Source organism: Gossypium hirsutum, chromosome A05, assembly GCF_007990345.1.
Source record: "Gossypium hirsutum isolate 1008001.06 chromosome A05, Gossypium_hirsutum_v2.1, whole genome shotgun sequence".
Taxonomy (NCBI): domain Eukaryota; kingdom Viridiplantae; phylum Streptophyta; class Magnoliopsida; order Malvales; family Malvaceae; genus Gossypium; species Gossypium hirsutum.
In genome coordinates, this window is record NC_053428.1 from 52,601,208 (window position 1) to 52,624,541 (window position 23,334).

At 37.7% G+C, this 23,334-nt stretch overlaps 1 protein-coding gene across 1 annotated transcript; it reads left to right on the forward strand.

Annotated features, from left to right (window-relative positions):
* Positions 1-3,619: 3,619 nt before the first annotated feature.
* LOC121228944 (photosystem II CP47 reaction center protein-like) lies at positions 3,620-14,174 on the forward strand. The gene is made up of 3 exons (XM_041111981.1): positions 3,620-3,819; positions 10,526-10,572; positions 13,599-14,174. The coding sequence occupies exons 1-3, from the start codon at positions 3,620-3,622 to the stop codon at positions 14,078-14,080; spliced, it is 729 nt and encodes a 242-aa protein (XP_040967915.1). The 3' UTR covers positions 14,081-14,174.
* Positions 14,175-23,334: the final 9,160 nt, after the last annotated feature.

Here is a 23,334-nt window from a genome sequence, read left to right on the forward strand (position 1 = left end):
AATAAGTGAAGGTATATGTTTAAGAAAATCTTGAGTAATATGCTCGATATTTGAGTGAACTTCGATAAGACAAAATGGATTAAGTGAAATTATGTAAAACTGAACTTTAGTAGTAAAATAGTGTTGGACAGCAGCAATTGCGTGACTTTGAAAATTCACCAAAAATTATGTAAGTTGAATTAAATTTCAAATAAATTATGGAATTAAATCTTAATGAGTTTATTTTCATATAAAAGAAACAGGAAGAGCAAAAGAGTTCTATATTATGTGATATTATAATTTTTGTGAGATAGTATCAGAATGAATTCGAGATCCCCTATTCTGACTTGGAAAACTTGTTAAAAATTGTAGAAAAATAATTATGGTTTATAATTAATTTTAATAGAAACAAATAGGAACATTATTCAAGTTCTGTACTATGAGATATTTAATTTTTAGTAAGAAGAGGTGGGAACCGTCAGACAGTGAAACAGGGGAAACTTTAATGAATAAACTGTACTAATTGGCTAAACCAAAAATTATGAAATTTTTATGGTAAGAAATTACATGAGTGTAGTTTTTGGTAAAATTAACAGATTTAAATTTGGAGTTCCGTAACTCCAGATATAAATGATTTAGTGACAGTGACTCAAGAAAACAGCTTGACCTGAACATGAGATTATGTACTATTATGATTGTTTTATTTTGAGAAATATGTTGATAAATTGTATATCACTTACGTACTTACTTACTAAGCTTTACGCTTACTCTCTTTTCTTTCACTTGTCTTATAGTGTCATTAAGCCAGCTCAGGATTTGGAGATCATCGGAGATCCATCCGCACAATCAATACTTTTTGGTATTTTGTAAACTTATTTTGGAGTTATGGCATGTATAAATGACTTGGTTATTTTTGTTATATGTCATAATTAAATTGGCCTAAAATGTTGGTCTTCAAAATTTAATAGTTCATTTTGTATATGTCCGTTGATGTTAACTAATATTGTTTAGATTATAGGACATGAAAATGTATGTTTTAAAAAAAAATTCTATGTCATGATTTCGTACGTTTGCATGTCTTATGTTCCAGTAATGTCTCGTACCCTATTCCGACTTAGAACACGGGTAAGGGGTGTTACAATCTTGGGTCTCTGTCTGAAATAATCGACAGTGGTACCCCGTGTAATTTGACAATCTCAGATTTGTATAAGTTAGCCAATCTATCAAGAGAGTAATCTGTCCTCACCGGGATATAATGAGCCGACTTTGTCAACTTATCCACCACAACCCATATAGCATCTTTCTTTTTTGGGGTCAATGGTAATCCTATCACAAAGTCCATAGTAACTCTGTCCCACTTCCATTCGGGGACCAACACAGTCTGTAACAAACCTGAAGGTACATGATGTTCAACTTTGACTTGCTGACATATCAAGCATTTAGATACAAATTCGAAGATATCTCTCTTCTTGCCATTCTACCAGAACATTTTCTTCAAATCATTATACATCTTGGTACTTTTCGGATGAATAGACAAACAGCTATCATGTGCCTCTTGTAAGATTTTATGAATAATTTCATTGTTTCTTGGTACACAGACTCTGTCTCTGAAGATCAAACATCCATCAGGACTAATCTGAAAATCTGATTCAATACCTGACTCACATTGAGCTCTTTTAGCTTGAAGGTCGCTATCATTGGTCTGAGCATCATAAATTTCCTGAAGAAATGTTGGTCTAGCCCTCAGCTCTGCCAAGGCTGAACCATCATCAAACAATGCCAATCGAGTGTCCATGGCCCTCAGTGCAAACAAAGATTTTCTCTTAGCGTGTTGGCGACCACATTCGCCTTTCCCGGGTCGTAATCAATGATCAGCTCGTAATCTTTAATTAGTTCTAACCATCTCCGCTATCTCAGATTCATTTCTTTTTAAGTCATCAAATACTTCAAACTCTTGTGGTCGGTACATATACGACAAGTCTCAACATACAAATAATGCCTCCAATTTTTCAAGGCAAAAACAATGGCATCAAGCTCTAAGGTGTACGTCGACTAATTCTTCTCATGTGGCTTCAACTGCCGTGAAGCATAGGCTATCACCTTGCCATCTTGCATAAGTACAAAACCCAATCCATTTAAGGATGCATCACTCTAGACCATAAATTCTTTTCCCAGCTAAGGTAATACTAAAACTAGGGCTTTAGTCAGCAATGTCTTCAACCTCTCAAAACTCTGGTAACACTTTTCTGTCCATTCAAACTTAATGTCTTTCTATAGCAATCTCGTCATTGGAGTCGCTATCATGGAGAATCCTTTCACAAATCTTCGGTAGTAACTGGCTAGGCCCAAAAAGCTTCTGACCTTAGTTACATTTTTAGGTTGTTTCCATTGAACGATTCTAGAGATCTTGCTTGGATTAACTCGGATGCCTTCACCCGAAACAATATGACCCAAAAACCCTACTTCATGGAGCCAAACTCGCTCTTCCTAAATTTAGCATACAATTTTTTTTCCCGTAAGGTCTTTAACACAGTTCTCAAATGCTTCGCATGTTCTATCTCATCCTTGGAATAAATCAAAATGTTGTCAATGAACACAATGACAAACTTGTCCAAGTATGATCGAAATATCCTATTAATTAGATCCATGAATATGGTTGGTTCATTCTTTAACCCAAACGGCATGACAAGGAATTCATAGTGACCATACCTTGTTCGAAAAGTTGTCTTAGGCACGTCTGTCTTCTTAACTCAGAACTGATAGTAGCTGGATCTCTGGTCTATCTTAGAGAATACAGTGGTTCCCCTCAACTGGTCGAACAAATCATCGATCCTTGGCAAAGGATACTTATTCTTAATAATTTTCTTGTTCAATTGTCGATAATCTATACATAGCCTCATTGAACCATCTTTCTTCTTTACAAATAATACGAGAGCACCCCAAGGCGAAAAACTTAGCCTTGCAAAACCTTTATCCGTCAGCTCTTGCAACTGTGCTTTCAACTCTTTCAGCTCAGTTGGTGCCATCCTATACGGAGCAATAAAAATAGGAGTTGTCCCTGGCACCAATTCAATACCAAACTCTATCTCTCTTTCAGGAGGTAATCCGGGTAATTCCTCCAGGAACACATCTAGATATTCACATACTATTGGCATGGACTCAATCTTCAACTCTGTTTCCTTAGTGTTCAGAACAAAACCAAGGTAGGCTTCGTACCCTTTACTCATATATCTCCGAGCCATCATTGAGGTAATTACAACCGGCGGTGTATCCAGTTCTCTTGAAACAACCCGTAGAACCTTACCATCTGGGCATTTCAATTCAATATACCTGTTACCACAGTTTACAATTACATCATGCAGGGCTAACCAATCCATGCCAAGTATTACATCAAACTCATCGAATGGCAATAACATAAGGTTAGCCGGAAAGCAATAACCCTAAATCGTTGAAGGATAATTCTTACAGACTTTATCAATTAGGACTGACATTCCTAATGTGTTCGACACTCTGATAATAAATTCGTAGGTTCATGGATATCTTCATACTATACACCAATCTCATGCAAATGTATGAATGCGTTGACCCCAGACCAATTAAGGCAACAACACAAGTATTAAAAAGAGAAAAGGTACCCGTGATGACGTTAGAAGCAGAGGCTTCCTCTCTAGCGTGTATTGCATATGTTCTTACCAGGGCACGAGCCTCTGATTTTACAGTGTCTTTGGCCGTAACTCGACTGCCACTAGTACTTCCAGGATACCTCGGAGGTCTACCTCATGGAATAGGAGCACTCGACTTCGGGGCTACTTCCACCTCTTTATCAGTTCACTCTGGGCAGTCTCTAAGGAAGTGGTCAAGAGAACCACATCTAAAGCATGCACCACTCTTCATTCGGCACTCTCCAAAGTGAAATTTATTACAGCTTTTACACTTTGGCTTTTGTTAATCTACACTCCCCACACTAGTCACCATTTGGGAAGAAGACTTTTGATTACATCGTTTGGAGCTTCTCGCTCTACCTAAATATCCTACCGATGAAGTGAAGCGTTCATGTTGACTCCTAGATTTCTTTATGGAAATGAGAGCGTCTTACCACTGGATCTCTTGCTCGCAACTCGAGCTTCTCTCTTAGCTTTCTTCTTTTCATTATTGAGCTCCTCGACTTTCTTAGCCCGATCAGCTAATCCAGCAAACTCTCGTATCTCAAGGATCCCTATTAACAGCTTAATTTCCTCATTCAGACCTTCCTCGAAGCGTTTACACATTTCTGACTCTGTTTGGAACCATTCAGTTGCATACTGACTTAGTCTCACGAATTCCCTTTCGTATTCTGATTCCGTCTTATTTCCTTGTTTGAGTTCCAGAAACTCCTTCCGATTCGAGTTTAAGAACCTTTGACTAATGTATTTATTCCTAAACTCCACTTGGAAAAATTCCCAAGTGAAGTTTTCCTTTGGCACCACTGAAGATACGATCTTCCACTAGTGGTATACAGTATCTTTTAGGAGAGACACGGCACACTTTAAGCACTCCTCAGGTGTGCATGATAATTCATCTAATACTTGTGTAGTATTCTTGAGCCAGAACTCAGCTCGTTCAGCATCATCATTGATCTTAGCTCTAAATTCCTCATCCCCATACTTTCTAAGCTTGTCTATAGGGGCCTTACCCATTCTTACAAGTGCCATACCTCGTGGCATTTCTTCGTCAGGTTGGTTAGGGGGCGGGGGAGGTCGTGGTATGTTGGGGCAAATTCTCAAATAATCCCCAAACCACTCATCTATCATGTCAAAGAATGGCCTCTTCCTGGCCTTCAGACATAGGACTTCTACCACTACTAGAAACCGCTCGATGTACAGAAGCTAGAGCATAGCTCTCGGCTCCCTCGGACTCATCTTGTGCTTGATTGGAAGACATTTACTATATTCAAAAACAATTAAACAATTAGGAGATATCACACTATCAACGTTCGTATAATGGCATGTATAGTAAAACTCGATACACTCTACGGTAGTCTTAGAACTGACTAAATCATAGCTTTGATACCACTAAATGTAACTCCCTTTACCCGTACCCGAGACGGGGACCATGTACGAGGTGTTACCTGACATGTACTTGGCATTTCTGGGAAATACGGGATATAAAATTTTATTTCAATTTGAAACCAATCGACTAACATCTTAGTGTCCCTATTATGGGCCTACGAGGCCCAAGTTATACATTGAAAAAAGGTCCGGCACTAAACTAGAACTTAGGAAAATTTCAAGGAAATTTCTAGGTTAGTGTCTCACACACCCATGTGGAGACATAGCACATGCCCGTGTCCTTTGGGACACGCCCGTGTCCCCTACCCGTGTGGAATTAATTAAATTTATTATCATTTTCGAACCTACAGAGGTTTTTACACGGCCAAGCAGATGCCTGTGTCCTTCACACTACCTAGACACGCCCGTGTGGCCACCCATGTCCAAAAACTTGAGCATTCTGTTTATGACATCAGCATGCATTTAGGGACACACGACCAAGACACATGCACTTGTGCTAGACCCTACCATCCACACTGTTGAGACACATGGCCGTGTCTTTACTCTTGTGTTTACTACCATGCATTCTGACTTGAAATTCTTAGGTGCAGGGGACACACGGCCATACCACATGCCCATGAGGTGATCCGTATGTCACACACGGCCTAGACACACACCCGTGTGTCTACCCATGTGGACCCTATTAGGCTATTTTCCAAGCCTTTGGTCACCCTCTAACCTCCGTTTTCACTTATAGGTTTTCATAATACATAACAAGGCCTGATTATACACTTAAATGGCCTTAATAAACCTCATTTCATGTAAACCTCATTTCATCTGTTTTACACATGCTAGGTTATTTCCTTTGTATCAAGGATTCCTATGCCTTATAAAACATTCAAGATTGGCTCATTATTATAACTCATTAACAATTATGGCCTAGCCATTCCATGTGATTTGATCATATTATAAGTATCTACTTGTGATATACCATTTCAATCATCACAATAACATTTGAACACAAACATGCACAACTTTGTAGGTCATACCCTACAACAAAATGAGCCAATTCCCATGGCCATATACATGTGGACATGTATACCTTTACAAGCCTTCATATTGGCAAATCAAATGACACATATTAAAAAATGAGCAAAAGCTCTATACATGCCATTGAATAAAATAAAATATCTACATATCAAAGTTGGACAAGTTGATAGTCTGTTGACTCACCAACCGTCTTCCAATCTTTATGAGTCCTCGAGCTCTAACAAAAATAGGGAAAAGAGAATGGGTAAGCATTGACATGCTTAGTAAGCCCGAATAACTAGGAAATAAACTTATCGATTAATTAGCATGCAACTATATTAGGCAATAAAACCAACAAGCATGGAATGGTTTCCCTATCACATGCACTCAGTCAACAAGTTAGTCATATAACAATGCACCATATAACTTGTCTAAGATGAGCTCATCATTCAACGCTTTTATTTTTATATCTCATGTTAATCCTGTTGAGTCTCTCAGAAAATCTCGATGGATTATCCATTTACCGTCAAGTCATAAGAGTGATCATCTCATGTATGCACTCTCGCAAACCTCACATCTTACGGCAGGATTACCAGTCTAGGCTAAATTCACTGTAATATTAACTCATAAGGTGATGTCGGGATTACCAGTCCAGGCTAAATCCCTTGTAGCGACAAACACCCGTAATGAGCTTGGATCTGAATTACCAATCCAGGTTAAATTTAGATCCTAATCAGATTACCCGTTCGGGCTAAATCCATAATGCACACATATTCTTCAGGAGGGTCGATCACTCAAGGAAAACCCGTCCCGCGCTATATCCTTTCTATATTTGAGATCAATGGATTACCCGTCCATGCTAAATCCTTTTTTGCAACACATGCAGGATCTCAAGTCACATGTAAATCATGGTTTATCCATCGAACTTCCTTTTAACCTCAACCGAGACATTTATCATCATGTCATTATTTATAACACATTTCATGAAATTTCATGCCATCGTCAAATACAATTATCATACATTCATAAAACATGCAATTAGGCATATTATGAGTTTAAAGTTAGTCAAACTTATCTGGTATTCGTCTCGGTTTCGCATTTTGGTTATTCTAAAAACTTACGTTTTCCTCGATCGACCTCTGAAATTTGTTCCTCAGGGTATATAATAATAAAAATGAATCATTAATACCTCACATTATTCTTTTTGAACCTAAATTTCACCCCTGGACAAAATAACTGTTTTGCCCCTAACCTTTAACATTTTTACAATTTAGTCCATAGGCTCGTATAATAAAATGCATGCAATTTCTACCTTACTACCTTACCCAAGCCTATTTGAATGTTCTTTCCTCTTATGGCAACCCACATTTTCCATTATTTCACATTTCTACCACATAGTTTACACCTTTTGCAAAAAGGTCCTTTTAGGGGTTTTTCATGAAAATCACCTAGAAAAAGATGTTTAACACACGTCTAACTTTCATATACCTCCATAAAACATCAAATAATAAACATGTCACACATGGGTCATTTTGCAAAAATGAACCCTAACTCAAAATATGGGTAGAAATAGAGAGAATAAGCTACCGGGATTTCAAAAATACAAAAAATATTAAAAACGAGGCTTGGGAGAACTTACTATTGAGCTTGAAAATGTTGAAAACCCTAGCTATGGAGAGCTTGAGAATTTTGGCTGGATGAGGGAGAAGAATGGCTGATTTTTGGCTTATTTTTCCCATTTTATTTCATTAATTAGCCAAATGACCAAAATGCCCTTAAGCGCTATCTTTAAAATTTCATTTGCACATGCCTATTTCTGTCCAAAATCTTAGAAATTGGGAAAATTGCTCTTTAAGACCTTCTAATTATTAACCTAAAGCAATTTCATGCAAATTTCTTCTAGAATCCATCTTTTGCAATTTATTCAATTTGGTCCTTATTTTCCAATTAGACAACTTAGTCATAGAATTTCTTCATGAAACTTTAACACATGCATATTTCCATATTCTATACCTCATAATAACCATAAAATAAATATTTCAACATTGGATTTGTGGTCCCAAAATCACTGTTCCAACTAGGCCCTATTTCAGAATGTTATAATCCTCGCTCTTTTCAACTCATTGCTAGAGAATAGAATCTCTGGCTATTCGGTAGAGGTCCCAATCTATGATTGTGCCCTAGCTATAACCTATCTTCTTTAGGTTTGTAAGAAGTTTATTTTTCAAGAACAAAATTGTTATTGTAAAGGGAAAGTAAGTTGGGCCAGAACGTCTAGCGACACAATTCTGCATTTCTCTCAGAATGATTTTTCTCACATCAATGGTCATTGCAATTACAATCGAGTATAATAAGACCATTCGCTCTAATCAAATTGTAGTCCCATGTGAAATAGGCATAAAGCTGAATCGAATTAAATAGAACCATACCTTTGTTAGTGGTGTCAAATATTCTCTACGAAAAGTGTGAATTCCTTGCTTTGACACAGTCCTCTTAGAACCTAGAATTGTAAGATCCTCGAGAGTTTCTTGTAGATTTTCAGGCTCAACATTTCTCATCGAGAAAGAATATTCATCATCTTTGAAATTAGGTAATTCAAAGAATTCATTAATAGTGTTTGAGGTTATTAGTACCTCGATTCCTTGAACAAAAACTTATGTTAATTCGTATGAGGTCAAACTAGCATAAATTGTGACAGCCCATTTTCAATGAAATCAGAACAGTGTTTCGAGACCATAAATCTGATCCAAAAATAAGGTTTATTTTTTATTTCATTATATGATTCGTATTATAATAGGCATGTCTTGTGAAAATGTTGATACGGAAATTTTATCAGTTAAGTGTTTAGTTACGAGAATGACTAAATCGCATAAAATGTGAACGTTGAATTCTAGTGGCTATAAGGATTAAATAGATATGGAATTCAAATCAAAAGGTCCTTATATGGTAATTAGACTATTAAAGAAGTATGTAGATTTTTTTTTGATAACTCATCTCCATGGAAATATAGAAAAAGGGCAAGGACTAAATTAGAAATTACAAAATACTTGATTAAATAAAAGATGAAAAGAAAATATCATCTTTTTTTTGTCATCTTCAACCTAAAATTTGGTGAAAACCCTAGAAGAGAGAGAAGAAACTTTCAAGGCCTAATTAGGTAAGTTTTCTTATCCCGTTTTTAGTAATTTTGATATTTTTAAAACCGGGATAGCTTAATCTCTCTATTTGAGGGATTAATTTGAAAAATTATCAAAGTATGGAAAATGAGTCAAGGATGTATATGCTGAAAATTAGAAATTATAGTAGAAAATGAAAGGTTGTTGATAGATAAACAACTTTTACAAAGTGATTTTTTATGGAAACAGGTTTAGGGACTAAAATGTAAACTTGTGAAATTGAAGAAAAATTCTGAACTTTTATGAACATATGTTTCGTAAAATTTGTAATGGGATTTTGGTTAGGCTTGGAATAAGGAGTAAATAGCACAAGTGTCATTTTCCGAGCCTAGGGACGAAATCAAAATTTATGGAAAAATTAGGGGCAAAATGGTAATTTTGCCTAGAACGTAAATTGAGTACATTTAAATATGAAATGTGTGAAATTGATGGTTAAATTCATTTATATAGATCTAAACAACACTAATTTAGGGTTAGATCGAGGAAAAGAAAAGGTTTCATATTAGTAGATTTCTAATGCGAATAAGTGTCGAGGTAAGTCCGTGTAACCTAATTGAGCAAGTAAATATGTTTAAATTGAATGTTATGATTGTATGAAATGTTATTATCATTTGATGTGAATTATTTGATTTCTATAAAGAAAAATTGAGTAGATGCTTGAAATAATGAAAAAGGGGTTAAGCCCCGATTGAATCTTGAATTTCGATGATTATTGTACTTTCCTGAAACTAATAAGGTCCTGCATTTGTTGTGAACGGGATTTAGCTCGGATGAGTAATCCCATTAACCTTGTTATAGAATGGATTTAGCCCGAACAGGTAATCCTGATATAACACCTCTCGAGTATACGTTACAATTAGGGTTTAGCCTGGACTAGTAATCCCGTTATACGATATGTGGCTCAAGAGTGTGTTCTGGGATTAAGTGCCCTAATGGGTACCGTTGAATAAGAATTGACGGATTATTGAATTGTACACCTCAAGTGTACTACGTGAGCATCCATTGGAATTTCAATGATTCAACGAACATAAAACCCTTAACATGGCATGAAGATTTTGAGATGAGATGACAATGTCTTGAAAGAGTGTTGCATGATGAGCTCATCTATTCTTCTTGATGTACATGTGTACTTTGTGACTAACATGTTTAATCGGGTGCATTTATTTAGGCAATTTAACCAAATGGATGGAAAACTTATTATTGTATGCTTAGATTTAATAAACGGGATTGGTAAGTTTAGTTTTCGTTATATGAACATACTAAGCATGTAATGCTTACTCCATTTTATTTTTCCCCTGTTTCGAATCAAATCAGATGGTTCTATTTCTCAATCTTTCGATTAGAGCACCCTATCTTTAGAGATAAAGTGTAACATCCTGATTTTTGAGTTTTTTCGTGATTCTTGATATTTTAAGTAAGTTTCTAAAATTTGGTATGTGATTATGGAATTCATAATTTAGGTATGTAAATGGGCTTATGGAAGGCCCATGAGATGGCCAAAACCCTGGGGAATTTTTAAATTTTGGACTTAGGAGTTAGGGGTTCTGGCTAGGTGCCCTTATATAAAGTCGTGGGTAAAATGTATCACAAAAAGAGCTTTAGTAAAGTGGCAAGGGTGACGCCACTAAGCTCCTAAAAAGGTGGCGTGTGGAGCATAAGGGAAGGCAGGGGGTCGATTCCCTGTGTTGGCAAGTGAGAGTATTTATTTTTATGTACAGGAAGGATAAGTGTTGGAATCCAAGTGGATTCTGTAAGAGGAGAGTTTGGATCAAGTAAAATGCATGGATTAAGGAGGGATAAGGGGAGAGATTTTAGTGATTTGATATGAAGATAGAGTTGGCCGAATAAGGGAGATTAGAGGGGGGAATTTCGGCAGAGAGGTTTAGTTAGGGATTTTCGGCACTTAGGTATTTTTGTGCCGTTTTCTCCCTGGAGGATTAGTCTTTTTCTCTCTTTTTCTTTTGCAGCCAAATCTACCACCTCTTCTTCCATCTTTTCTTCCTTCTCCTTCTTTTAAACCAGCCCACTATTCCCTCCATTCACCCATTGTTTCTTTCCTTTATCTCTACTTCTGCCGAAATACCGCAAAAAGTCGAAATCAGTGAAGATAGGGGGTGCCAATTCTTTGTGACCAGTAACCTTTTCTTTCCTTTTCAATTGTTGGCATTCAATTCCTTTACCTTTTAGGCGTACGGATTCAAGAGAAGAAAGATTGTGGTAAGTGCTCGAACTCTAAACGATTCCTAGAGTAACTTTTGGCCAAAAGGCGAAACCCCTCTAGTTTAGGGAGGTGGCCGAATATGGGTATAGGCCTTATGGGGTCTTCTTTTAATATTTTTGTGGTTTATTTAGTGGAGGGGCAGCATGGTGTAGTGTCGACTTGGAGTAGCTTTGATCACCGGAGTGGCTAGACCTAGTCATCAATCGCGGCAAGGTAAGATTCCTAAGGCCACTATAGATGGTGGCCGAATGTGTAAGTATTAATATTAGATGATTTTTGGTTTGGTTCAATTATGGGAAGCTGATTATTAACTATGGATTTTAGGAGAAATCGTGTAGGAGATCTCGTCGAGGAATATCGCCAAACAGGTGTGTAACGAACCCTCTTTCACGAGCTTAAAGCGATAAATGCCAAAAAGCCAGAATACCGAAATTCTGGCATTTCAAGGATTCATGAGCAAGCGAATGCTTATTACTTAGTTAGATTCGTTGAGATGATGATCAGGAACATTGGAAACAGTAAGAACGTGATTTTTGGCATTCACGGTAAGTTAGGCCTCGAGGGGCTGCAATAGGGCCCAATAGGCTTTCGGGCCCATTTGGGTAAAATTGGTAGAAAATGGAAATCTGTTAAATTGCATTTAAGACTATTAATACTGTTATGGATATAGGCTAAATGGGCCTAGATGACAAAATCAGCTAAGTAGGGCCCATTAGGGGTTTTAGGCCCAATAACTCGGTTTCGCTAAAAATGGGCTAGAAGCACTGTTTAAACAAATGAATAGTTAGTAACTGATGATGAACATGGAAAAATACCTAATTTTTGGTAAAGTTATGATATTACCCTTATAATATGAAAATGACCGTTTTTCCCCTAAGTAAAAATGGCCATTATACCCCTAGGGTTTAAACGTAAATTTTTTTACATGGGATTTTGATAAACATGGTATGTATGATATGCACATGACATGTATGATATGCACATGATATGTATGATATGCACATGATGTATTCATAAATGCATTGGGTTGAGTTTTTATATGGATGTAGGAAGTGTAAAAGGGCTTATGCCCCAGTTATGATAAAGGGCTTATGCCTCAGTTATGATAAAGGGCTTATGCCCCAGTTATTAAAAGGGCTTATGCCCCAGTTATTAAAAGGGCTTTGCCCCAGTTATTAAAAGAGGCTAGGCCTCTAGTTATATGATAAAGCAGCTATGCTGCCAGTGGAGAGTTATGGCGGGGTGGGTCGAGTTAATCCCCACATGGTGTGTTGGTTGGTACGGGTGGAGAGTAGCGGATGGTGGGTTGAGTAGTCTCCCCAAATGGGCTTGCATTCTCTCATTGACATTACATGTGATATTGAAATGGGCCTATGGGCCATACCGTTTACAGTAAAGGCTTCGGCCCAGTAATATGAAATATGAAAAGGCTTCGGCCCAGTGTTATGAAATATGAAGTGTGAAAAGGGCTATGGCCCAGTACATGTTGAGATTGGATTTGGGCTTAGGCCCAACAGGCTGTTATTGTTTTAGGCTCTGAAAGGGGCATGTTTCACACTGAGTTTCCAAACTTACCCCCTTTCCTTAACCTTGCAGGTGAGCCTTGATGTGGGGACTTGGGCTGGAGGGGATTCAGAGTAGCCACGGTGATCACCTTTGGACTTTTAAATAAGCATTGGCTTTCATTGAATTTCCTTTAATTATTATTTATTTTGGGGTTGCAATAAGGCCATTTTAACTTTCCTTTTATTTCTTTTCGGGATTATTTTAATTTTAATAACTTTAAACCTGGTTGATAATTATTCAAATGGGCTAGACTTAGGACTTGTTTTCAAAATGATACTTGTTTTCAAAATAGCTCAATGCCACGATTAATCGATTTATCAAAGATGTCCACTTGAACAAATTTAAAACTCGATATAACAAAGTGTGGCTATGGTTGTGGGCATGTCTAGGATTGGATCCAATCAAAGAGCTTGGTACTTAAGCAGCCTTCATGGCTCACCTCCTCTGTCTCGGATACCTACCTGGTGCCCAGCTTCCATACACTTTGTTAACTCAACAAAATATATGGTTTTTAAGACACTAAAACGGAACGTGGGTTTTCAACTCCAATATGGCACTTCAGATTCGGCCATAATGTCTGGGCTGGGTTTTGGGTGTTACATAAAGATGGGCGTGAACTTTTTGTACGTCGTATGCCTACTTTTTTTGAAACATTTCCAGTTGTTTTGGTAGACGGAGATAGAATTGTTAGAGCAGATGTCCCTTTTAGAAAGGCAGAATCAAAGTATAGTGTCGAACAAGTAAGTGTAACTGTTGAGTTCTATGGTGGCAAACTCAATGGAGTGAGTTATAGTGATCCTGCTAGTGTCAAAAAATATGCTAGATGTGCTCAATTGGGTGAAATTTTTGAATTAGATCGTGCTACTTTGAAATCCGATGGTGTTTTTCGTAGTAGTCCGAGGGGTTGGTTTACTTTTGGGCATGCTTCGTTTGCCTTGCTTTTCTTCTTCGTACACATTTGGCATGGTGCTAGAACCCTATTCAGAGATGTTTTTGCCGGTACTGATCCAAATTTGGATGCTCAAGTGGAATTTGGAGCATTCCAAAAACTTAGGATTAGTGTATCGGTCACGGTAACATAACAACATTCTTTTGGAAACAAAAAAAAGAGAATTTCTTCAGGGGAGAAATGAGAGATATTTTCTTCCACCACCGAGAATTATTTGACTCTTCCATTTCAAATAATTTATATGATACATCAGGCTTCTCTTTTATAGGTATAGAATTTAATGATTCTTAAGATAATTTGTTGTGGTCATTTGAGTTGTTAATTTGTTAATAGTAATAAAGAGAATAACGAATAGAAAGTAATGGCTTGGCTCGTGGATAAACGACCAATCCCTGGTAGAAGAGAAGGTTCCATTGGAACTATTATTTATTTCAGGGTGTCTTGTCTCTCTTTTCTTTACTTAAAAAAAGAGAGAGAGAGTGAGGAAGTGCAAACATAAATGGGAAGAAGATATTGGAACATAAATTTGGAAGAGATGTTGGAAGCAGGAGTTCATTTTCGTCATGGTACTAGGAAATGGAATCCTAGAATGGCGCCATATATCTCTACAAAAGGTAAGGGTATTCATATTACAAATCTGACTAGAACAAAAACAATATCAATATAACAATAATATATATATTTCATTCGAATTCAAAGTGGATTCTTATTTTCTATATTCTGTATTCTTTTTAGTTCAATTAGATGCAAGGGCTAACACTGAATTAAAAAACAGAGAATAGAGTCATGGGCCCCTACTTTATAATATAATGAAAGGCATGCTTGATAGAAAGATTAGATTACATAAAGTCAACGAATGAGGTGGGTTCATTAACAACTCACAGATGAAAAAATGGCAAAAAAGAAAGCATTCTCTCCGGGTCAAATAGCAATGATTCGAAGCACTTCTTTATACACTATTTCGGAAACCCAAGGACTCAATCGTATGGATATGTAAAATACAGGATTTCCAATCCTAGTAGGAAAGGGAGGGAAATAGATACTCAATTTAAAGTGAGTAAACAGAATTCCATACTCGATCTCATTGATACATATGGAATTCTGTGGAAAATCGTATTCGATGAAAGTCGTATGTACGGCTTGGAGGGAGATCTTTCATATCTTTCGAGATCCACCCTACAATATGGGGTCAAAAAGCCAAAATAAATTATTTTAGCCCTTATAAAAAGAAAATGGATTCTTGAACCCCTTTCACGCTCATGTCACGTCGAGGTACTGCAGAAGAAAAAATTTCAAAATTTTATCCAATTTATCGTAATCGATTAGTTAACATGTTGGTTAATTGTATTCTGAAACACGGAAAAAAATCATTGGCTTATCAAATTATCTATCAAGCCTTGAAAAAGATTCAACAAAAGACAGAAACAAATCCACTATCTATTTTACGTCAAGCGAGAACTCCTTTACTTTATTTGGTGTAACTACTTGAGCCGGATGAGAGGAAAGTCTCATGTTAGATTTTGAGGGGGGGATCCCGTAGGGCCCTATCCTAATTTTTCTTTTGCTAGGCCCGTCACTAAAAATCCTACTTTCTTACGATTACGAGATTCATTCGTATATGAAAGTCAATCCTGGAAATACAGTATCCCACTTTTTTTTACTACCCAAGGTTTCGATACATTTCAAAGTTGCGAAATTTCTACTGGAGCAGGTGCTATTTGAGATGCTCAGAAGCTTGTGAAGGTTGGAGATCATTAGAGCACCGTCACACTATCAACTAGTCATTTTGGGTATACTTAGTAAAAACATTTTGGTATAATGGCATGTATAGGACAACTTGACCATTAGTAGCTTGATAATGATGTTTTGTAACCTAGCCATTGGAATGGCTAGTAATGGCTTATTTTGGTATGATTAACTAGGTTATAATGATATATTTATATGTGATATTGATCGCGTGATTCGTAACAAGTAATAAATATTTATAATGAAGATCAAACCTTGACTAACTATTATCACGACGAAAACGCAAGTGTACCTATCGAACAATAGTATAGTAACAGCAAGACCAGGATATCGTACCCAAGGGAACCAAAAGTACTAGTAATAGCTATCTTTTTATTATCTAACCTAGAAAAAAAGGGGTTTGTTTATTAAACTAATTATCTAAACTAATTAACTAATTTAATTAAAGCAAAGAGAAAAAATGGAAAAAAGACTTGAATAGAAGCAATTAATAAAGACGACACCTAAGGAGGAATCCACCTAGATTTCACTTGTTATTTGACTCTAAACCGGACGAATTATTCACTTGACTTGATCCGTGAGACTCCCTAACCTATGTTATTATCCCTTTCGAGACTAATAATGTCTAACCTCAGCTGAATTAATCGAAATTTCTTTCTTAATTAAAACCCCTAGGGAAGCAATAAATCACTCTACAGATTCCCATATTAGGTTTCACCCTAATCAGGCAAAATCTCGTAACCCTAGTTCTAGGCATTCGATCAACTCCGCTTAATTATGCCAAATCTACTCTTAGGCAGGGTCTATTCCTCCTCTGCATAAGCACATCAAATCATGAATTAAAACCTGGAATATTAACTCAAGCATTAATAACACATAATTAAGAACAAATCCACATAATTAAGAACAAATCAAGTTTTATCATATAGTTCAGATAATAATAACAAGATCCATCATAGGTTTTATCTCTCTTAGGTATCTAAGGGGTTTAGTTCATAATAAAATAAGAGTACATCTCAAAAGTATGAAAATAACAAAACATAAAGAAAACTCTAAAACCCCTGAAGGAATTTTGAGAGAGATCTTCAGTCTTGGAGTAGCTCCGGCTTTTGAGATGGATCGTCTGGCTTCCTTCAAGTGATTCCCGGCATGTGGTACTATATTCCAGAAAAGTTCTGGAAAGAGTGGCCCCCGTCTAGGTCACACTTAGGGTGTTTATATAGGCTTTGGATTTGCTTTCTTCCTCCCTAAGTACACTTTTCCGTGTAAAATACAACTGTTTGAAAAAGGGACACACCCGTGTTCCACGGCCATGTGATGTGATTACCAGGCTATGTTTGATCCGTTAAATTGCACACGGCAGTGTGGGCTCAATGTCCAGGCCGTGTGAATTTTAAAAACCTTTGTCGACACCTCAGAAGGCCACGGGCGTGTGAGATGCCCGTGTGGCAAGGCTTAGGCCGTGTCATCTTCTCGATTTGGTCTATTTTGTCCCTTTTTAGCTCGTTTTTGGCTCCTTTCGACTCTTGGTGCTCTCTTGAGTACAAAACATGAAATAATCGGATTGAGCACCAAAATCCACAAATCTAGTAATAAACATCCATAAATATGCTAAGTATTTAGGGTATAGATATGTATAATTTGGCGTTTATTAAATACCCCCACACTTAAGCATTTTCTTGTCTTCAAGCAAAATTCTCATTTACTGCTAGAATTCATTCCTCTCAATAACATAATCATTACTAATAATGTTATAAGTTATTCCACAAAAAATCATACAGTGAGAATTCAACTATAAGGGCATTAAAAGCCTCAAACAATCTAAATCGAATATTTTAATAATAAAATCATAGGTAATCTCCTTCCTCTAAGTAATTAACTTTAGTCCTAAATATACAAGAGATGACATCCTCACTAAAGATTCACTCAAATCACTCAATGTGTTTAAGGTTCAAGATTAAGCACTCGATTGTCTAACATGAAAAGTTATTACCATAGGATTGCATGAAAATCAAATCTCCACCACTTGTAAATGATATGATACACTAATCAAAAGGTCTTTGCATGGTTGTAACGGGGTTTAGGTTACAGGTATGGATACAAGCTGAAGAGACAAAGGTTAGAATCGAGATAATTTTAATATATTACCCCACTATCAAAAACTTAATTACTGAACCACAAACAAATATCTAGAACTATTTTACATGAGTTGATGACAACTTTAGCTTGCTGAGAATTACAATATAATACTGAGTTTTTTTTAAGAACAAATCAAGTCGATACAATATAGAAATCATACTTAATGATTCACTAACAAAAAATGGTAAAAATAACGAGGTAACAATATTAAATTCAATCTCGATAAAAAGGGTCAAATTAAATAGGAGGATTTCAACAATAATGGGTTAATGGGTTAATGATGAGGGTTAATCAATGAAGAAGGTTTAGTAGGCTCAAGAGGTTTCACTAAGGGCTTAATTATGTGGAAAGGCTTTTTATGGAGTAAATGGGTTAAATCCTAAGTGCCTTTATCATCTCAATATATCAAATCATACGTGTGATCTTGACATGTATAATTGAAGCAAGTTCTAGAATAATAGTTCAATGTTGACACACTCAAACCACAAAAGAAGTGAAAAAGAAAGAAAGTTATATGCTCAAAATGCTCAAAAATCTCACCAAAAATTCCTGTATACTTAAGATTTCAAGATAATACCTCAATTTAGGAAAAATAGTCTAAAAAATTTTATTTCTCAAAATATCAACTTATCATGCTCGATTGTTTAAGGTCCTATAATCAAATAATAATGCATAATTCCCTAGGTCTAATTCACAACATATCAACAATAATTATAGATCAATCAGAATTCATTCTATCAATATTATGAGAAAATCACTTAAGCACAAGACCAAATTCAGGGATTTGAGAATAATGCAAAAAGTTAGGTTTCATGTTCACCCCCCTACACTTAAGATGTACATTACCCTCAATCTACAAAGATAGATTATTCAGAATAAAGAAAATCATAAGAGGAAGGGAGGTGAAACTCCCTGTTATATGGATGCGGAGCTTGATTCTGAGGATGGAGTATTCAGGGAAAGTGGCAGCTGCCACTGTTCTTGGCTAGATGAAGAAATTGGGTCGTTGAACATGACACTCGTTAGGTATTGTTTCCTTTTTATTTCCTCATTTCGTAAAATATTCCTAGCATCTTTGCTTGGAAGTCTGTAGAATCATGAAGAGCTTATTAAGAGTTGGTATGGAAGAGAGCGTAGTGGAATTACTTGTTAGAAATACCAGAAAATGGAAAAAAGTAAAATTTACTAATATAGATATGTTTTTCAAAATAAAATAATAAAATTGAAATGAAAACAAAAATAAAAATAAAATAAAATAAAATAAGAATAAGAATAAGAATAAGAATAAGAATAAGAATAAAAAAAGGAGGATTTAATGATCCTCGTCGGTGGGGCCCTCAGGTGGTGGTGCTGGAGTGGCGATGTGAAAGTGCTGGCACAGCTGCTACATGATGGCCAGCATATCGTCCATCTGTCAGTCCCGTCGCTGATCTAGCTCGTGAATCATCTCGAACTGCGTAGTGCAATACTGCTCGAAGTGGGTGAGTCGGTCGGAAAGATGTGCTAATGAAGCAGCCGTATGAACTGGTCGTTTCCTAGGTGGCGTGGTGGAAGGCTCCTCATTCTGTGGGGGAACATCATCAGGAATGTCCTCAAGATCCTCCTCGTCAATGGCATGAGATAGACGGTGCTGAGGAGGATCGGTCCCATGTCGGCGCTCAATCATCCTCATGTGTAACATAGTCGTGATGCCCTATGCGGACATCTGACCTATCAGGGTAAGCGTTGATGATTGGGCCATGGTGTTGAAGAGGCCGAAGTGTCTGGCAAGGCGCGTCACGTAGGGGCCAGTGGAGATCACTCCCTTCCTATGCCGCTCGGTCTGATGGCGAATGGCGGAAGCAATGAAGTAGGCCAAGTCAGTTACATGTGCATTCACTATACACCATAAATAGTAGGCGTCATGGGTGGTGACGACGTCGGTGCTCTCTCTCCTCCTGGTCAAGGTGTGTGCCAATATAGCATGGAGATATCGTAGGGAAGGGGGGAGAGCTGAGGCCTTCAAGCGGCGGGGGTCGTAGGTGGGAGAGAGTGGTGCCAAAGCCTTCCAGCATAAGGAAAGGGAGATGTGGTTATTGCGTGGTAGTGCATTCATGTCCTCCTCCTCCATAAACTCATCGGTGTAAAGTCCCAGAGGAACTCCAAACTCTGGGACACTTATCGCACGAACTAGACCGCCTAATCAGAAGTGAATGGTGCCTGGGTCGTCATTGTTCGTCATCACCACCTGTAAATGAAAAGTAGAACATAATTCTAAAGTTAGCTCTAAATAAGTGGGCTCGGTAATAGAGAAGAATCGTTCCCATGGGTTTGTGGGCAAGAGGGCGCAGATGGCATCAGCGAGCTGGACTTGCTCTACAGCAACCCAGTCGATGCAGCGACATGTGGTAATGGATCGTGCGAGTAGTATCTGAAATAGCTCTTCCTGTGAAGCTTGCAGAAATTCAAGGAACGAGTGCCGAACTTCAGCTGTAGCACGCACCAAGAAAGAACTCGGTCCCTTACGTCTCTTTGAGGATGTGACCGCGGCCTTCTTTCCTCTCGATGACAACATAATGTACCTGAAAATATATGAGCATTGATAGAATCCAAGATACATCAGTAGTTAAGCAAGATGCCTAAAACTAGTATATACTATTTAGTGGCTTAAATAATTCAAATATAGAAAATTCTAAAGCAAATTCCTAACTTGTTTAAAGCAAAATAGTATAATATCTATGTAAAACATATAGAATACTAATGTAGCAACATAAATTGAAAAAAAATAAAGTTGAGAAAGTGAACCAAAGGCTATTGTATGGCGGCGCACGGACGTGTGGTGACGAGCATGGGCGTGTGACGCGAAGAGGAAGCCGTGTGGTGGGAAAATGGAGGGTATAGAGAGGGGAAAGTAGGGATTAATGCAAGGGGAATGGATTTCAGGGTGGTTTGAGGGTTGGGGAAGTGAGAATCTTGGGAATAGTGGCCAAAATAAGGATTAGGGAGTGGGGAAGAGGAGTTTTCGGCTAGGGTTTTGAAAGTGGGAGAAGATGAACAGTGGTTTGTTTATATAGTGAAGGTGCACACGGCCTAGGGCCACGCCCGTGTACTTTGAGGGTGAGCCCGTATTTTTTGAATTTTTCAATTTAGGTCGTGCCTGGCTACTATCCCACGCCCGTGTGTCTTAGGCGTGTGTCAAACACAGCCATATCGTACAGCCATGCCTAGGTTTGTTCGCTTCTCCCACGCCTATGTTTTATGGTAGCACGCCCGTGTATTGTTGTACACGGCTGAATAGCACGGGCGTGTCGCACGCCCGTGTCGAAGAAATAGAATCGAGCCTTGTCCCTGGCACGCCCGTGGTTTTCTATCCCCACGCCTGTGTTTTTCTTATCAAGTTCACCCACGGCCATGTCGCACGGCCGTGGGAATTTATCTACCCCGTGTTTTGGGGAAATCATGTCCTGCTTCAACACAGCCATATCGCACTGCCGTGTTTCTTCCCCTATTTGGCCACAGCTTTAGGCACGCCCGTGTGCCTAGCTGTGTGTGCTAAAAACTTTGCAATTCAAAGACTAAGTTAATTGATTCGAAGTGTGAGAAGTTAAAAATAAAGAAATCAAAATATGTTAGTGCTCGAGTTGCCTCCCGAGAAGCGCTTATTTATAGTCTAAGCTTGACTTACCTCTCCGTTGATTTATCATGGTGGCTTGAGGAGTTCATACTCCTCGTTCCTGCTGTCAATTTTAAAATAAGGTTTTAATCGGGTGTTGTTTACCTTAAAAGTGCCGAACTTGGGATGACTCACCTCAACCGTACTGAATGGGAAAATACTGAGTACCGTAAGAGGGATTTTGTCATTTTGTGTGGTAGTGACAATGTGAGGATCAACGGCATCTAGTAATACTGTATCGCCAACCTTAAGTTGATTAGGAGAGGTATCAGGCTTGTTTTTGCGTAGTTTCGATTTATCATGTGTTTTCGATTTGTGTTCTTGCCATTCATCTAGCTCCTCTATCCGTAGTCTTCGTTCTTCATGGACGTCTTTGTTCTCTTCATGATAGTAGCGCACTGTCTCTGTTGTCTTGGTTCGAAGAAGTTCCTGCAGTTGCTAAAAATGGTCGTCCTAAAATTATAGGTACCTCGTTATCCTCATCCATATCTAAGACAATGAAGTCTACTGGGTAAATAAATTTATCAATTTTAACGAGAATGTCTTCAATAATACCCTTAGGAAATCTAACTATTTTGTCAGCCAATTGTATGCTCATCCTAGTCTATTTGGATTTACCGAGACCTAGTCGTTTAAACATTTTATACGGCATAACATTTATACTTGCTCCTAGATCAACTAAGGCATTATTCACAGCTAGACTACCAATTAAACAAGGAATTGTAAAACTCCCTGGCTCTTTTAATTTGTTAGGTAGCTCATTCTTTAGGATAGCTGAGCAGACTGCATTGAGTTCCACATGCGATGTAGCATCTAATTTCCTTTTATTGCTCAGAAGCTCCTTTAAGAATTTTGCTGAGTTGGGCATCTGCGAAAGAACTTCAATAAAGGGTAAGTTAATATGTAATTTCTTTAAGAGTTTGAAAAACTTACCGAATTGTTCTTCTGTTCTGTCTTTTGTCATCGCTTTAGGATATGGCACACGAGGTTCATGATTTTTACTTACCTGTTTGAGATCATTATTGTTTACCTCTTCTCGTCCTTTTGTTCATTGCATTGTTTTGCTGTATTTCTGGCTCGGGTGAAATGAGTCCGTCCTTATTTTGAATGCTAATTGCATTGAGGTGTTCCCTCAGATTAGGTTCAGTATTACTTGGTAAGCTACCTTGTGGTCGTTTGGAGATTAGTTTAGACAACTGGCCTATCTGAGTTTCGAGTCCTTGGATCGATGCTTGTTGATTCTTAAGTGTTATCTCAGTATTTTGGAAACGGGTTTCTGACATCGAGATGAATTTAGAAAGCATCTCTTCAAGGTTTTGTTTCTTCTCTTATTGATAAGGTGGCTGTTGAAAACCCTGAGGATTTTGTGGCTTTTGATTCCCTTGACCACCCCAGGAGAAATTTGGGTGGTTCCTCCAACCTGCATTATAGGTATTACTGTATGGGTTATTTTGAGATCTAAAGTTATTATTACCCATATAGTTGACTTGTTCTTCTTCAGTTTTAGGATTGAAGGATTGGTATTCTGTATGCACACCTCCTCCGCTTGAGTCACACCTCATTACTGGATGTACTGCGTAGAACCAAGTAAATTGTCAATCTTTTTATTAAGAAGTTCTACCTGATTAGAGAGCATGGTGACTGAATTGATGTTATAAACGCCGACTGTTTTCATTGGATTTTTCCTCATAACTTGCCACTGATAGTTATTCAGTGACATCTCCTCTATAAATTCATATGCATCTTCCTATGTTTTATTGTTGATGGTTCCGCCAACAGCTGCATCAATCATTTGTCTTGTCGAGGGATTCACACCATTGTAGAACGTTTGAACTTGCAGCCAAAGCGGT

Excerpts from the sequence above, each read along its gene's own strand:
- LOC121228944 (XM_041111981.1), top strand. The coding sequence starts at position 3,620 with ATGACGTTAGAAGCAGAGGCTTCCTCTCTAGCGTGTATTGCATATGTT. Across the intron at positions 3,820-10,525 it reads TTATCAGTTCACTCTGGGCA|ATGGTTCTATTTCTCAATCT; the intron begins GTCTCTAAGGAA and ends GAATCAAATCAG. Across the intron at positions 10,573-13,598 it reads AGAGCACCCTATCTTTAGAG|ATAAAGATGGGCGTGAACTT; the intron begins ATAAAGTGTAAC and ends TTTGGGTGTTAC.